At 41.7% G+C, this 17,211-nt stretch overlaps 1 protein-coding gene across 3 annotated transcripts; it reads left to right on the forward strand.

Moving 5' to 3' along the window:
* Positions 1-249: 249 nt before the first annotated feature.
* Positions 250-17,205, forward strand: LOC118452475. 3 transcript variants are annotated; one of them, XR_004842238.1, is made up of 22 exons: positions 250-573; positions 1,060-1,189; positions 1,352-1,445; positions 2,215-2,365; positions 2,645-2,807; positions 3,332-3,457; positions 4,565-4,627; positions 6,079-6,201; positions 6,559-6,714; positions 7,335-7,388; positions 7,659-7,876; positions 8,700-8,776; positions 8,952-9,062; positions 9,733-9,819; positions 10,993-11,100; positions 11,291-11,412; positions 11,633-11,755; positions 13,135-13,177; positions 13,373-13,688; positions 14,574-14,677; positions 14,815-14,888; positions 15,921-17,205. XR_004842238.1 is itself a non-coding variant. In XM_035895952.1 (19 exons), exons 1-19 carry the CDS (start codon positions 468-470, stop codon positions 13,448-13,450), a joined length of 2,133 nt encoding a protein of 710 aa, XP_035751845.1. In that variant the 5' UTR covers positions 250-467; the 3' UTR covers positions 13,451-13,722. The 3 variants fall into 3 exon arrangements, 1 of the variants encoding a protein (XP_035751845.1); XR_004842239.1 differs by lacking the exon at positions 7,335-7,388; XM_035895952.1 differs by lacking the exons at positions 14,574-14,677; positions 14,815-14,888; positions 15,921-17,205 and having other exon boundaries at positions 13,373-13,722.
* The last annotated feature ends 6 nt before the right edge of the window (positions 17,206-17,211 follow it).

The following is a 17,211-nucleotide window of genomic DNA, read 5'->3' on the forward strand; positions in this document are numbered from 1 at the left end:
GGGGAGCCAGGGTGAGATGGGAGTGCGCTTGTTTGAGGTTGGGGAGCGGGTGGGGGGTGAGGGAGGGAGAGCAGGCAGCCTGCAAGCTAAATTATTGTGAATAACAATAGTTGTTAGTGTTAGGTAGCTCGTTCAAGGGGCATCCCGCCAAAGGAATGCCAGCTCTCACCCTTTTTTTCTTATTATTCTTTTTTGCTTTTTTCTTTCTTCCCCTTTTCTCCTGTTCCTACCTCCCTGTTTTTAGGGTTTTCTCAGCTCTGGATGGGAACTGCAATGTTTTTTGAGCTGCTGACTGCAGGAAGGGTTGAATGTTTCTGTCCGTGGTGAAACTTGCTCAACACAGATGAAAAGTTTGCATCTTGAAGAGTCTTTTTCCTTCCTTCCTGAGGAAAAGACCTTCAAAGTGGGAATTATCCTTGTGTCCTATTAGCCGCCAAGTAGTTCCTTTCCTTTGGAGTTCAGTAGCCATGGGGCCATCAAAAAGAGAAGAGGGGGAGCAGAGTATAATCCTGATCAGCGATGATGAAGCTGAGGGCACGCTTGGGAATTCAGTTCTGTTAGTTGACCCATTGGGTAAGTACTGCGCTCTTGTTGTCGATGAAGTTCTCTAATAATAAATTTGAAATAAGCTGAAGTAAAATGGTTATGTGATATGCTTGAAACGTGTCTTTCTGCTGCTAGGAAAACAGCATACTTCAAAATTAAATAAAACCGGGAGGAACTGCCATTATTTCATAACTTCGGGGATTTCTTTGGCCGTGCTGATTATCTTAAAGGCTACTGCTGTTGGTTTCAAAATATTACAAACTTAGCTGAGACTGGGCCTTTTCAGTGTCGATTGGATCCTTTTTTGATTAAATTACCTCTGTTCTGATAGTGTGTGGAAGTTTTTTTTTGTCCCAGGCCACTGCACCATTCTTATTGTCACCATATGAAATTCTTAAGAAAATTTGTGCCTTGAAGTGTTTTTAAAAAAATAAGTGTCAACAGCTGGTGGAATTTTAATGAAGTTGTAGGTACCTTTACACTGATTCACACTGCGTATTCTCTTTTCTACAGAGAAGTCTGCCCTGGAAGAGGAGAAATTGGAAGAAGTTGTGGATGAGGAATGTGAACTAATGGTTACTTTCTGTAAACAAGCAAAAGTGATGCCTCATGCAAGATATGACTGTACAATACACCCATTCGAGTATGTTCGATGATGTGGAGGTTAATATGGGGGTTTCATTTTCCACACTTAGTCCGTCTTGTCAAGTAACCTTGCTAGCTTTTTAATGTCTGAAAGCAGATATAGACTTGGAGAAGCTTGTGACTTGTTTTATAAACAACATTCTGTTTTTCAATTCTGTAGGCGAATGGAATGTGATACGTGCTCACCCCTTGGGAAAAATGCTGATATCTGTAATCAGTGCTACTGCTACATTTGTGATAAACTAGCTTCTGAGGTAGGAAGAGCTGTTTTCAAGAAATGTGCAACTTTAAGTAAACTATTCAACAGTCTTTTAAAAAGAAATCACTCTTAAGCATGCTAAAAGAATAAACAATACATGAAATTTGATGATTTTAACAGTTCCTCTCCTAAATGTTGGTATCTGTCTACTTTACAGTGCTGCTAAAACGTGGTCACTGTCTGAGTTTATTTCTAGTAGTCCAGCCAGTTGTTGGAGTAGACACTCACTTGGTATAAGCAAATATACCTCCTCTTTGCTGTAGGCACACAGTGTATTTTATGGAATCTAATTTCTAAATCAGCTACTTCTTGCTGCACTTGAGAAAAGTCAAACTTTTAGACTGTCCTAACCTAGGGCAAGGGAGTGGGTGAGTTTAGGGAATTGGGTGTGTGGAGTTTGTTTGTTTGGGGTTTTTTTAGAAAACAGAAAACTCTGAACTGTAAGCAAAGTTGGGGTGAACATGTAAAGGCAGTGCTCTGCTGCCAGTTTACAGCAGGGAGGGTGCCAGCCCTAAGTGTGGCTGTAAAGTATGGAATGATGTGAACTACTATGGGCACTTTTTTTTTGTTAGCCTTGATATCAAGTTATTGCTGTGTTGGTCTCTTGCCCTGACCATCAGAATACTTCACTGTGGCTTTGCCTAGGTGTGTAAAGGTTGAAATGAATTGTAGTTCTTCACTCAGAGGAACTAAATTTGATTTGCTAAACTGGCGAGAAAAAAAGAAAAAAACCTTTCCCTGTTTTTTCACGTTTTATGAAATAGTGCCAGAATTGGACAACCCCTTCCCTCTGTCACTGCAATGCACACAACAAAAGCAAGTTCTGGAAGGACCAGCGAGACTTTGCCTTGGCTGGTGTTCTTGTAATGTTCAATTTGGAGCTCACAGATATAGACGCAGACCTTCGGCATGGTGGTAAGCGTTACGCTCTCAATACTGTCCTGGGAGACCTGTGTCTCACTGTGGCTACTCAGTCTGTGGCTTGATGGACAGCTCATCTGGTCCACAACTCTCATGGTGAAGGCTTGGTGAATTTTTAAGGTAGCAGCTTACTGTTGCTTTCCTGGCCAGTAAGACTGGGTGCAAGTAACTTGCTAAATGTTTTACATGGGGTACTTATGGTTGTCTTTCTGTTTCTTCAGTTCTGAAAAAAAAAAAGTACGCTAACGGTTTCACATCTGTCTGCTCTCTTAGGAAGTCTTCTAATAAAATTTATCCAGGAACTTTCTGTGGAATATAATAAGTACCTGGTTGGAGAAAGAATGCCTCCCAGAGAACATGAATGCTTTTGCCTCCCAAAATTGCCTCCTGGACAATGCAATATCTGCAGGTCACGCAACATGGAGGTTGTATACAAGTAAGTGACAACAGAACTCGGCTACTAGCAGTATGTACTGGTCAGTGCAGGTTTGATTTCCTTTAATCAAGTGATAATCAGGGCCATGGCACCTGACATAGCAGAAGCACAGAGGAGAGAGCTTACTTGGCCAATGAGCTATTAAAATGCTCTTGGATGTAGTTTAAACACCCCCTCAAATAAATCTTTAAATATACCTTAAATACAACTTTAAATAGATCTCTTGTGCTATACTAAGACACTTGATAATATCCCTCGTTATTATAACCTGGAAAGCTTGAAAATAAAGCCTGTATTTTTACAAACTTGTTTTTTAGGATGAGGTTCAGCTTTTACTCAGTGGTATGTGACTTTAAAATGCATAAACTAATGGTTGTGCAAATACCTTTTCACTATGTTATAGATTCTTTTCAAGGAAAGGCAAGACCATTTGCTCTCAAACTGTAGAACAGTCATAATTGCCATTTGTTTACAAAGTACATCATTGCAGACACTGTATCTTATAGACTACTTAACTTTCTTAGGTATTCTGGAGTTTTTGCGCTGGTAACAAGATTTTTAAATGAGGCAGAAAGAGAGAGCCCTAAAGCTGCTGCTGTCATGTTTCTGGGAGCAGCTAAGGAGATAGCACTTCATAAAGACCCGGCTTTGTAAGTATCCAGTTCCACATTGAGTGTGTAATCTTCATTTGCTTCTCAAAGGGAGGAGACAGAGACTTCTGGGGAAAAGAGAAGGTTAAAGGTTGGCTGTGGGAGGAAGAAGTTAAGTGGGGTTGAGTCATGAGGAGGGGAGATGATTTCCAACAAGAGAAAGGAATTTGAGATGGGAACTGGGAGGAAGGAGGGTGGCAGACAGCAGGTGGGGTTAATTCCCCAGGAGAAGGGGCAGGGGAACTTTTGTCAGTGGAGAGTGCACAAGCTGCACTGTGCAAAGAAGCATCAGCTTCTGGACTGGGAGGGAGGGAGGATGTGATGTTCCTTGGGTAATAAGTTTTAGATGCCTCCTGTAAGTCTGGAGGCTGACCTGTCAGCTGGCAGGACTGCATAATAAATAAATGAAAACAGAGTTTAAATACTTCAGTCTTTACTACTTGAGCTGTTTATTTTCTTGTTTATATCATGGCTGTTTCATGCTTGATTACTGTCTAGCTTGAACAAGGTTGCAGAGCTTTGCTTTGCAAAACCTAAATATTTTGGGGCTTGAATTCAAGGTTTTTTTATAAAGGAGAAGTAAACATGGTCTGGATTGGTTTGACAGGCCAGAACCAGCAGTTCCTGTGCAATTCTTTCTGAGTAACTGTTGAATTTTGCAAGGAGCAGGCTGGATGTGTTATTTGGGTAGGTCTCTCTTTGTATGCTTATGAGTCCTGCATCATTCACTGCAGTTCCATGGGATGCAGTTTGGCCCTCTCATAGGATGATGATATACAGCCCTTCAGAGGGCCTGTGAAAGCAAAGATGCGCCCATGATGGTCTGATACAGCAGGTTAGAAGGTTTGGTACTGCTTTATTCTGCTTGGGTCAGGGGGTGAGATACGCTTCTTTTGGTTAGGGACTGCTGTAAAGTAGTGTTAATTCTAGGATATGTTTTACACTTTGAGCGCTTCTCTTACCTCTTTGGAATAATTTTATTAGCATGATAGCTCCCAACACTTTTTAAGAAAAAAAGTGTTTTCTTAGACAGTTGAGTATAGAGCAGGGGAAAAGGCAGGAAAACAAGCCAAACGTTAATTAGTGCTTTTTTTCCTCCTTGCTTAGAAGCTGGCAGAACCTTGGTCATACTGCTTCACTGAAGATTGCTGTCCCTTGTCTGTTACAAAGGTAAGACTTGTCTTATCATATGATGAGATGGCAGTGGGATGGTTGCTAGCTGCAAACTTTCTGCTTGCATTTAAAACACACTTCAGATGACTTCTATTCAAAGGCATAAAGGGAAAAAAAAAAGTGAATGCTTTAGCTCTTAAAAGCCGAAAGTAAATTTGCTCAAGTGTATAATCTTATGGTTCTGTAGCATCAGGAACTCCTTATCAGGGAGCATGACCCCGCTGTACTGTCTTAGGGATTGTTTGAGCAGAGCAGGAGTAGCCCACTGCTGCCTGCGTGTAGACAGCAGATGGGTAGGGACAGACAGAAGAATACAAATGGCAACATGCATGGGTCAGCCTAATGAGCAGGGACCTCAGCGCGCTATCAGGTTCTACAGCTGTATGCTACTAATCAGGGGTTTTAGAAGCTCTGTTGAATATTAGTTCCTTTCTGTGAAGGACAAGGGCAATACCCGCCTTACTTAGAGCCCCATAAAGATTCAAACCCTTCTTTGTTGCCTCAAAGGAGAATAACTCAATAAGGAACTCAAAGCCAAGAAAATGGATTACTTTTCGACTGTAGTCTAGGAGTGTTCGCTAAGGCCAGACCAGAAGGTGGTGTCAGATAGCTACTTGTGGTTATTATGCCAAAGAGTAAATAGTGTCTGTTAAAGATCAAAACAGCAGCCATGTAGTACTCCACTGGGATGGAGTAGTCAGGGATGTAACATAGTCAAGTTCCCCCAGAGGCTGATGAATAAGGTCATCTAGCTCACTTGGCTTAATTCATTTCTTATTTTAGCTTTATACTTCACCTTTCACCCAAAATTCACTTGCAACAGAAGGTTAATGAATTAAGAATTAACTTTTTTCAGGAGCACTCAGAAACAATTATACATTCTCACCTCTTATTTGAAACTAATGACAGGTATAACCTAAATCCTATATCAGTTTTCATTTTAAATTACTATTCTTGAATTTTTTAATTTCTTACTTTAAAAGAACAGGAAAAGAACTTTTTGCCTCCCTCCCCCAGTTGGAGAAGAGTAAACGCTTCTTTGTGTCAGTGTGTTATCTCCAGTTTTCAGTTAAGACAAAAATGGTTTCACTGGCCATGAAGCTGCCAGGAGCTCAGGTTGATCAGATTGCTTACCAGGTTTGTCCTAGGTTGCTGCTGTGTTTCTCATATCTACTCGCGGGGGATCTTTGTTGTAAAACTTAAGACCACAGAAGCTTGGTTTCACTGGTGCTTAAAAATAATAACAAGAGCAATACTGTTATTCACTACAAGCCTTAAAGCACAAATTTCAATATAGATCCACACTGTCTGACACTTAACCAAAAAGAACGCCCTAACTTCTGTAGAATAGTTTCCCATAGGATTAAAAAAAAAAACCCACAACTTAATAGTAATTCATCTGATTTTAAGAGATTTTGATTATTTTTTTTTTTCTTTTCAAAACTTAGGATCACAACACAACTTCAGAAGATGCTGGTGTTGTGTGACTTTCCAAAAAATCTGTATGAAAAATTTGTTAATTTTTTTCAGTCCATCTCACTTCCCTGTCACTGTTTTGGCTTCTCAAATAGGTATGTTCTTTGCATTTTATTTACAGAATATATTTTTATACAGTTGCCTGATTTGAAAACAGCTATATAGAATGGTTCTTTGACTGACTGTGTTAGGTGTGAGCATTTTGTAGGAAGATTTCAGCATTAGCCGCTTTGTCTTTGTCCTGTCCTTACGGGAAAAGCTGGTGTTTGATGCTGCAGCTAAGTTGTCCCCATAGCTTTTCTCTTTCTTTTTTTTCCGTTTTTTCTTTCCCCCAGAAGTGAGCTGTAAACCTCAAAATGTTTTATTGGTAAATCTTTGTGTTACTTAAGGGAAATAACCATGTTTTGTTTCTACAACACAATTTTAAAATGACTTTATTTTTGTACTTCCAGCTTGAATGTTGTGCCATGGGACCATGTATTACTGACCACTGTTTTGAAAGGCCAAAACATTACTGGTCAAAGAACACAGAAAGGAAGAAAAGTATTTCTGTGGGAAACACTCCCTGTTATAGAGGCTCGAGTGGAGAGATTGGTAGACAAAATGAAGTAAGATCAGTTCGGTCTTGTTTGGGGTTTCTCATTTTATGAACTCAACTGTCACATTTTGCATGGGATCGACTGCAGTACAGCGTTTCCCTAACATCTGCAGTTTTGTGTAATGGGCAAACACAGACACATTTGAAGGTGTTCATGCCCGTTACTTCTTATCAACAAGGTTAGTAGCTTTTTGAAGTTTTTCAAAGCAGAATCAAGCCCTTTGAACACTTCAGGACCAGAAAAGGATGTTAAAGTGGATCATTTCTTTGTTTCTGTAAACGCAGTAGTTTTTAGATGTTGAAGTTTAAAACAAATTCTATTCGTCAAAGGCTGACTAGGTGGAAGACAGCAAAAAAAGTGCGTTCTGGTCTCTAGGTCTTCAGAAGTCTGTATTCAGAAGCAGACAATGTGTTTTATTTTGCCAGAGTCCAAAGATAATATGTGGATAGCTGCTTGGAACTTATTTCCAACAGTCTCTTTCTGCCAGTTGTATTTCTATCTCATTGTGCAATGTCTCTTGTTTGGGAAGATCTACAGTTTTGCTTCATTAATTATAGTAAATATTTGTTTGACTTGTATATAGCTTTGCACTTCCTTCCTCTTCCTACTCACCCTTTTTTCTTCCCCAGCTATAAAGAAGTTGTTCGCTACCTGAGAGCTGTGAAATGCAATGATACCAAAGGGTAAATGGTGCTTTTTTTTTTTTAAATTGTTTCTTTGCCTTAGGATTGTGTCCTGGTCTGTGTTTTCTTCAATGTGTAATAAACTGGCAGAATGAAAAGCAGTGGGATTTGGGCAGCTGTTTGCTAAGTGGAAGTAATACTGCATTGCAACTGATTTCTGCCTTATTGGATGTAACTTATTAGTGGTCAGGCATAACCAGATCTATACACACATCTTGTAAAACTTTCATGCTCATGAAAATCAAATATTCATTTCTTCTTCCTTTCCAGGTTAAGAGACCTTCGAGATAAAATCCCATTCTACTTGTGCAAAACTGGAGACTTCCTCGAAGCTGCGCATTCGCTGCTGTTTCCAGTCAGTAGCCTCGCCTGCTGCACTGCCTGCCGGCTGACGCCTTTTCAGTTTGAGGTCTACCTGAAGATGTTCAGAACAGGCAGCATCCCCACTGGAAAGGACATGCTAGACTCTGGGCCCTGGATTACAGTTGGCAAGTGTGATTTCTTGCTTACGTATGTTTAGAATCTTACTTAATTACAGCTTTTACTTTTTCATTAAATCTAGTAACAATCTGAGGGACTCTGCACCCAACTATAAATTGCCCACACTAAAGCATGGTACATAACACTAGGCAAGAAGAACATCTTTATATTTGAGCATGAATTTGTTCCATACGCTTCACACAAAATGCTAGTTTTGTGGGTGGCGAAGTTGTTTTGCTGAAAGCAACCTATTAAAAGAACATACAAAGTACTCTATTACATCATGGCATTACCAATGGCAGTGTGTAACTTCACATTATGGCTTGTCTCAGCCTTGACCTTGAGAATAAAAGCTCCCTGATGGAAAGGGTTTCACAACCTGTGTGTTACATTCCGTCGCTAGTTCAGCCACTGATAGCTGTGATCAGCCATCTTGGTGTGTGCTACTTGTCAAGGGGCATTCTGAAATGAAAGATTTATTTTGGAGATGTTCTGCTATGAGTAGAATTCTTAGACCTGTAAGATACCTATAGTGTGTATCGTGCTGTACTGTGGTGTGATATACACAGTGAAGGCTTTGTTCTGGGTTATCTGCTGTGATGGCTTAGTCTCAGTTGTATTCAGTTCTTTGCAGCGTTCCAGAGTAGCATTTTACAGTTGACATTGGGTTTTCTATTCAGAACCTACAAAAATTGTAAAATAGCTGTAGATGCTCATTTGTCTCTTTGTTAGGTTTCTGTAGAAACATATCTGTAATAAATTAATATCTTGTTTGTGTTCACACTCTATTCAGGGAACACAAGATATATTTTGGGCTCTTTCTTCTTGCAGGGTCTCCCTTGAAAGATGGTGTTCTAATTAAGCAGGCGCTCAAACTCCTTTACAGCAATGTGTCGCTATACAGAAATGTGAGTTTCTATTAAAACTGTGTTTCTGTGACCCATCGAGTGTTTGTGTGTTACCTGATTTGTCCAGTTACTTCTCTAACGCAAGGATTTACTATCGGAACCCTTTTCTCTCTGAATTTTTCACACCTCTGTGACTGGATTTCACTTTGTAAACAAATGTTCTGCTGTGTTTCAGCCCAAATGCTGGAGTTCCCTCATCATGATTTTGGGTAGTAGCAGTTTGCTGGAAAAAAGTGGGCACCTACATCCCCTATCCCTGAAAGAGCCACCGCTTGACTTCCAAAAGGTAACTGAAACAATACTGTGAAATGAGAGAATCTGTTGTCTTGGTTCTATACAGGACTGCATTTGATGTGGGCATGGGCTCGTTCTTGAATACGAAAGTTAACTTCACAGTGCTTCATCAAATGCTCTTGTATATACCACGTGTAACGCTTTGCAGAATGTTGAGATTCAGGAGTGTTAAATGCAACAGTCAACAGATTAACTCTGCTTGCAGCTCATAGAATCATAGAATGTTTTGGCTTCGAAGGGACCCCTAGAGGTCATCTAGTCCAACCCCTCTGCAGTGAGCAGGGACACCGATAGCCTAATACTGATTCTGTATCTTTTAATGTTGAGATGGATCAGATAAACTGCTTTCCTGTCAATTTTGTTAAGAAAAATATGTTCAGATAGTCCTAAAGAGTTGGTATCTGGGTATTTTCTTCACAAGAACAGAAATAACTGTCTGCTAAGCATAGCAGGTTAAAATGAATAGGTTATGTGATATGGTTTGGTTAGTGCTATAGAGACTCCACTTGCTTAAGTATGATGTTGAACAGTCAACCTCATCTGTAAAAATGCTGAAAAAATAAGTAAAAGCATATTATAGAACCATCTTGGGCACTATTTGATGTATGTAGAGTGTCTGGGCACCCTTCCTCTTTATTTGTGACTCTTTACTTCTGTTGCAGGGAGTGCTTGCTGCCAGTGGCAGCCTTTTGGAGGAATTGAAGGCAAAAATTAATGTTTCTTTACCACCTGTTATTTTCTCTCCTCATGTAAGTGTGCACATGGCAATAAGGAAATTTACCAATTATTTAGTTGTGCTTGAAGATACAGTAGTGAAAACAGTTGTATTATTATGAAAAGCTTTTAAGAGGGGGCTTGAAGATTAGTGTGGGGGGGTGGAATTGGCGTAAGACTCTTCTTAGCTCAGTCTAAAGGCTAGAGCAATATCCGAAGGTAAGAAAACTATTAGGGTCTATTCTGGTCTGACACAATCTTCAACTTAGGACAGGTCTTACTTAATTGCTGTCCAAATTCATGTATTTATAAATCACAGAATGGCAAGGGTTGGAAGGGCCCTCTGGAGATCACCCAGTCCCACCCCCCTGCTCAAGCAGGCTCACCCAGAGCAGGGTGCACAGGGCATCGTCCAGGCAGGGGTTGAATATCTCCAGAGAAGGAGACTCCACAGCCCCCCTGGGCGGCCTCTGCCAGGGCTCAGTCACCCTCAAAGTGAAGACGGTCTTCCTTATGTTCAATTGGAACCTCTTCTGCTTCAGTTTGTGCCCATTGCCCCTTGTCCCTGGAAGAGTCTGGCTCTGTCCTCGTGACACCCACCCTTGAGATATTTGTGTGTGTTGGTAATAAAGTGGGAGGGTCGGTAATAATTTATTCTGTCTTAACTTCTCACCAGGTAATCTTGTGTTGTGTGATTCAAACTGGGGACTGTCCCTTGAGACTTGACAGCATGTTTGTCTTGAATCTTGGAACAGCCCAGAATTTCTAAACTTGTTTTGAATGATGGTTTTAAGTGTATTGTAACATATTTGAAGACAGCTTGAAATGTATTCTGTATTAAATACAGTCAACACGTCTAAGGAGCGATCTTACTTATTTTTACTACTTTTGAGGAAATTGCATTTAGCTTAAGCTCCAAATATGTGACTTCTGGGCCAGAATTTTTTTTCCCCTTAATTCTACTTCTGTGATGGTGTGAGACTTTGTGTTTCTGTGAGGATTGTGAGAATACCGGGTGAAACGTGCTGTGGAATTAGAAGTACCTGTTCTGTTACCTCTTCTTTGGTCTTCCTAAGATTCTCATGTAGGATATCCAGCCTATCCGATGGGAATGGTAGTAACTTAGGGCTGATTTGACTGGATCCAATATACAAGTAGTGGGAAAATGTGCTTTTAAATATACGTCTTGTTGATATCTCTTCCTGTAGTTGCACCATGAGGCCTGTCTGATTCTCGCAGTGCAAGCAGTACAACAGATGCTTTTTTGTGATCTTCCATACTTGACTTCCTTCTTAGAGATAGCCCTGGCTTTTGGGGTGAGTCCTAGATATTGATTTCTGTTCTAAGAGATGAAAGCAAATGATATTTAAAATCTGTGTAACACCAACTTTAGACACATTGGACTTGGGTTTGTTCCCCTCTAGCTTTGACCTTTAATTTATTCTGGTTTTTAAGAAATGATTGGCAATTAGGTTAAATAACTAGTCTTATTTTGTCTCTTCCCAGAATAACTTTTGGGCCCTGAGGCTGTTACTGGACCATCTTTCCTATGAAGAACATGTTCTCCATGGCACTGTCAACCTGATTTTGAGAGATCTAAATCGTCAGAAAGGAACAATGCTAAAACTGTGAGTAAACACTTGCTCCCTGAAATCTGTCTGTTTATAGAGTGTTTGTCTGGTACTCCTGCAGCGATAATGTTTAGCAGAGATATAATCCTTAGCTCTTTGAAACCAGCCAGCCCAGTGCTTTGGGTAAGTCAAGAATGCACATAAGATGCTAGGAATCAATAGGAAAGTTGTCTCTATTGAACAGCTATGTTCTGTTCCCTGGTTTTATATCTCCTAGGTGGCAAAACCTTGGTCCCCAGTATGTGGGTGAATTCCTTTGCCTGTTCCTGACATGCAGACATAAGAAGATGCAATCCATTGGCCTGCTCACTCTGAATATTATTACAGAGAACCTGCATATGTAAGTGAATCTTCATCATGGCCAAATAAAAAATCATTGTGTTGCAACAGTGATGGTAGTTTTCTATTAACAGCGTGAACTCGCAATTCATTCTTGTTTTATTCTTCCCTGTTATTAGCAGTGGTAAAGGTACCAACCACAATGTTTTGGGTAGATTTGAAATTGTTCTCTGTTAACCTGTTGCAACAAAGGGCCTTCCCGCTTCCCAGTGCCCAACGTTAGGAAAACCATGTTATTGCTATCTGCGCTTGGCAACCCTCGGCCAGTCACCAAGATTACATGTAGTACAGTCTAGTTCTATCACTTAGATATCACTGTCATCAACAACAACCAAAAAACCTTAATTAGGGCTTACAGCAGAGTAATTACTGGACTCTAAGGAGGCATAATGCTGTGTGAAAATTTATTTAGAGAAAATAGTTGAAAGTAGCTCAAAATGTGTGTTATTGTGTATCTACAAGAATACAGATGTCAGTGTTTCTTTTAAACTTGTAAGAAAAGTTTCACATGGTGGGGAGAGAGTAGATCCCCACCAAAAACTGAAGTTTCTGCAATGCAAACTGAGGGCAGCGTTAAGTTTGGAAGAGGGTAAGAATGACAGGCACAAAAAGAAGAGGCCACTCGCTCTGCAGCAGCACAAAGCTTCAGTGGGTGGGGAAAAGAGAGCTCTGAAAAAATCAGAGTACTTTATTTAGATCACAAATTATAACAGGACACTGATGTGTTGCTTTTGATACCTCTAGCAGTTTATAATCCTTGCTCTCCTGTGTTACGCAGTAAAGCATTATAGGCTTCAGAGTGATAGACTTGAATGTATTGACATAACAGTTTTACAATTAATTGACGCTGTGGTTGTAGACCGGAAGGCAGAGTAATTGCCTGCTCTGGCACTTTGAATTCACATGTAGCTGATGCCAGCAGAGTAATGTTGAGGATTCACTTCTTAGTAGCTGTCTTAGTGGAAATCATGGACATGTAAGTTGACCACCTTCGTGAAAGGCTTCTGTCTGCATCATCCCTCCAGCCTTTGCTGTGGGTAGCTGAGAAATTACCTAATTTCACTCAGGTGTGTATGAGCTAAGCAGTATTTAACGAATCTGTAATTCCATTTATTGTCTCTCTTTGTTTTGTGAGGCTTTGCAGTACTCTCTAGCAGTGATCCAAGAGAACCTGATTAAATCCTCTTTGTTTTATGGTCTATCTCTTAATTATTTTACTGTACATCTGACACTGAAATTGTCTCCATTTGGAAGTTGAAGTACATTGTTGGATCAGCCTTCTTGGAAAGCTTTGATCAATGCAGAACTTAGAGTGGCTGGAACTGGGGGCAGATGTGGCCCTATGAGAAAATGGATTAAGAATCTAAATCTGTTTTTCAGGTGTCCATGGGCAAAGCATCTTTGCAACTTCTTCCACAATGCAGTGAGTGTCTCTGTATTTCAGAGTTCAACAACAAAGCATATCAATGCTGTGCTACTTACCAACTGTAGTATTTATCGATTAGATATTTAAATACATCGTTTGGTCTGTCATGTATCAAATGTGTCAATGCCATTTATTAGAACATTATTATAAAAATTACTGAAGTATACTAACTATTTTTTTTTCTCTGCCCAGGGATTAAGGCACCTGCCCCTTGGCACTACAGCTCATCATGAAGTCTCGAAGTTCATGAACATTTTTGAGAAACTGTAACTTGGCAAAACCTTCAGGATGATTTTCCAGTTTGTCTTAATCTGAGAAATCTCTTCCTGGAGTCCCCTGTGTTCTGCTTTGGTTGTTGTCTCTAAAAATACTCAGCTAAACACCGATGTCAGAAAAACCCAAACATGAAATCCTAGGTTAAGATGGTGAACAGCGGCTGAATTTCAGCAGGCGTGTTTTGGAAATTCCCTTTCTTGCAGGCCCACGGATTAAGCGGTTGTTTGAAGAGGTAGCAGGTTTAAGTTTGGTGTGGTGGGGTGTGTTGTGGGTTTTTTTTTGTTTTGTTTTGGTTTTTTTTTTTTAAAGCCAGTCTACGGAGAGTTGCTGATGGGGGGGGGGAACAAGGGGGAGAGAAACACAGATGGAGAAAGCACCATGGGTCTTTACTTCTGTTGTGTTGCACAGATGTGCTGTGGGTGAGGTGCCTGCAGCAGAACAACTGCTGAAAGCGCACAAGTTTGAAAAAGAAAAACTGCCTCTCCACAGGTGTGCAACAGTATGCATTGAAATGCTGTTTGCACACCCTTTTTTTGTTTATAATTATAAAGGATAAACGACTCCTGAGGATGAAGGACATTAACTGAAGCTTTTTACTTTGAGAAACAAGGCCTAATGAAGTAAATAGCTTGTTTTGTTTGTAAATTAAAAAAGTTCTATTTTCAGGATTTTCCTTTGTGGGGCTTTGTTTTTATTTTCTACAAGAAGTGACTGTTAGACTGGTGCTGATGCCTCTCTGGGTTTCTCAAATCCTTGTTCTAGTGGTAAGTTTAAGAGTTAACTCTTGAACTGTGGGGGTAGAAAGAGGGAAATATTTCTAGCCTGGTTTATATCCTCCTTTGCCCTGCTATGATGCCTGTCTGCTTTGGTTTGGGAGGGAATCTTGATCTGTGATGAACTGTATTTTGCACATTTAAGACTTTCAGTGGCTTTTGCAGCTTTTGTTATCTTAAGTAAGCTATTCTATTATTCAGGTTTTCTACAGAAGTGTACGTCTATCTAAATCAACACAATATTAAGTAAAACTCTAGAAATTCTGGTGTTATGTTGTCGGTTCTGGTTTGGGGTTTTAGTTTGGTTTTTTGTTGGTGTGGTTTTTTTTGTTTTTTTTAAACAGTTGCTGTACCTTTATCTCATGCTGTGCAAGTTCAGCCAGGACAAGCAGAGGTCAGAGAAGTCCCCTGATAACTGGGAATCTGCTTCTGCTGATGCTGACTGTTGGTAGGGCTGCCCACGTGGCGTCTTGGCCTGGTCTGTGCTCCTAAAAACACACCATGGTGTTGCATCCTGGTTTCAAGAGAGGTGTTTCTTGCTTGTTCCTAATAACATGATCTTTCTCACTTCCTCTACCTGAGCAGCAGAAGGTCCCTGTTCCTGTTACAGCTGAGGGGGGAAAAAAAGAGGGGCAAGGAGGCTGCAAACGCTAATCTTGGTAGGTGCTGTATCTGTGTTCTCTGCTTTGCCGTGGTGTAAAAGCTTTCCTTTCTCGACCTGCAGCCTGGCCTGTAGCTCTCATTGGGTGCTCTCCCTGTGGTGCAGAGAGGCTCCTCTTCTCCCCGAGCATGCTAACAACAGGGTGCTACAGTGTGCTTTGTCACTTTGCTGTGGGTGTAAAAAGCCAACAGTAAAACTTAACATCACACTGAACTTGGGCTGGGCTTAGACTTCAGTGTCACCCTGTTTGGTGCCCTGTGCGGGAGGGAGCAGGAGCAGGAACAGATGAGGGCGGGTGTTTTGTTACCCCTTCGAGCATGGATTTACCATCACAAGGAAAGGCTAGGAACTGCTTATTTACTGTAAGTAAATAGCATATCTATTCATTATTTATCTACTTCTGAATTTTAATGAATTATAGCAGCGCTTATAGCGAGGATTATGCTATAGATAATGATATAATCTTTTATGTATGAGAAAAAGACTTTATCTGAAGACCTGCATTTGACTTTGGGCACAGGTCGGATAGACGGGTGTAGTCATTATGGTCAAGCATGGTAGCAAACGTCTTCCTGCTACCCTGTGACTATGACTAGTATAACCCCAGAGGTTATAGAAGGCTGATCTCGCCTGCTTTGCTCCAGGTAAAACTGAGAAGAACAGAGCTCATTAAAAATTGAAATGCATAGTTTGGAGAGGAAAATGGGCACCTAGAGCCGTCTCATCCAAATATTGTATTTTAGCAAAGAGAACTCTGCTGTTCTAGCAAGTGTGCATACAGCTGATACTGCCAAACAATAAATAGAACACTTGCAGGTAAGTGCCTGTATGGAAAATAAAACTTCAGCTGAGAAGTCTTACGTTCCTAACATCTGGAGTGGGAGTAACACCATCTAGCCCCGGAGGGTAGGGTACCTGTGGGCCCAGGGGTGCCTGGTGGTGGTTAGGGGTTAACAGACCTGCTTCGAGTCACCGTTGACTAGGGATAGGGTTGCTGTGGTACACTGCTAATAAACTTAATTGTTTACAGGCCACAACTAATAATTAAGAACAAACACACAACCCCCTCTGCCTAGTGCTGCTGGTAAACCAGCTCTGCTCCGGGGAGGAACAGCGATGCCACGCTTGGATGCTGAGGCTGAGATCTGGCTGCAGCTCAACAGGGAAGGTGAAGCTTTACTGTCTCACAGATGTGGGCAATAAAGTGTTGGTGAGCAAGTTCATGGCCCCAGGGCCACCCCCAAACCCACTGCCCCTGCCTGCTGTACCCTTCCCCACCTCCTCGGCTGAGGGGGCTGGCAGTGTGCTGATGCTGTTTTGACCGAGGACACTAATTAACCTGCTAAATGAGTTCATCCCTTCGGAGTGCACACTGGAGAACTGAGTTATCTAAAATACCATCCCCAAGAGCCATAATTAGCATCCCAGGGACGCCTTTGCAAGGTGGTGGGGGCTGTGGGCTTGCTGCTGGTGCACCCTCGGGTGCCATCCCTGGGTGCAGGGCTGTGGCTGGGGCACACAGCATCCCCTTCCCTGCCCATGGGCCAGCTCCTGCATGGGGAAGGAGCTCCTCTTCCCCTGCTCTTGGAGCTAAATAACTCGGGGACAGCAATAATGAAGGGGACACAAGTCACTGCAGAGCTACCCAGGACAAAAAGGAGTTGCACTCTTTCAGCTGCCTGCACAACCAAAAATACTCCCTTTTAATAATGGGACTAAGTGAAGTAAAAAAATCAGCTCGTTGCAGGCTGCCAGATTAACAGATGGCTACAATCATTAATATTGCAAAACTTCAGGAGTTCATAATTCTTTAATCTACAAAGCCTGTGGGGGTACCTAATGCCAGCCCTGCAATCTGCCATGCTGGGGGCTGCTGCCCACCCCTGCCCAGTCCCTCCCAGACCCCCCAAGGGTTGGGCAGGCAGTGCCTGCTCCTGCCTGCAGCAGGGGAGCAGGAGCCATGAGCTTGATGAACACACACACCCCCCACCCCAGACTTAGGGCTGGTGTTGACAGTGGCTTCTAAATTCACTGGGAGCACCCCTGTGGCTCTGCTGGCCCCACTCAGCCCTCACTGCTGTCAGATTGCAGAAAATCCACGGAAATCCAATAACCCATCTCCAGTGTCATTTTATCGTTAAACCCAAGCCTTTCCCATAATTGTTTGGAGGCAGCGCAGGGGGATTACGATTGATGTCAACAGCCAGATAATCTGGCGTTCAGCCTTCAGTATCGCTGACCTCCTTAATAAGGCGCTGGTGGTGTTGGGAGCATGGGGAGTGTGCCCTGAGCCGCAGCTGCCCCAGAGGAGCCCCCGCCAT

The sequence above is a fragment of the Egretta garzetta genome, unplaced genomic scaffold, assembly GCF_000687185.1.
Source record: "Egretta garzetta isolate BGI_Z169 unplaced genomic scaffold, ASM68718v1 scaffold426, whole genome shotgun sequence".
NCBI classification, from domain to species: Eukaryota; Metazoa; Chordata; class Aves; order Pelecaniformes; family Ardeidae; genus Egretta; species Egretta garzetta.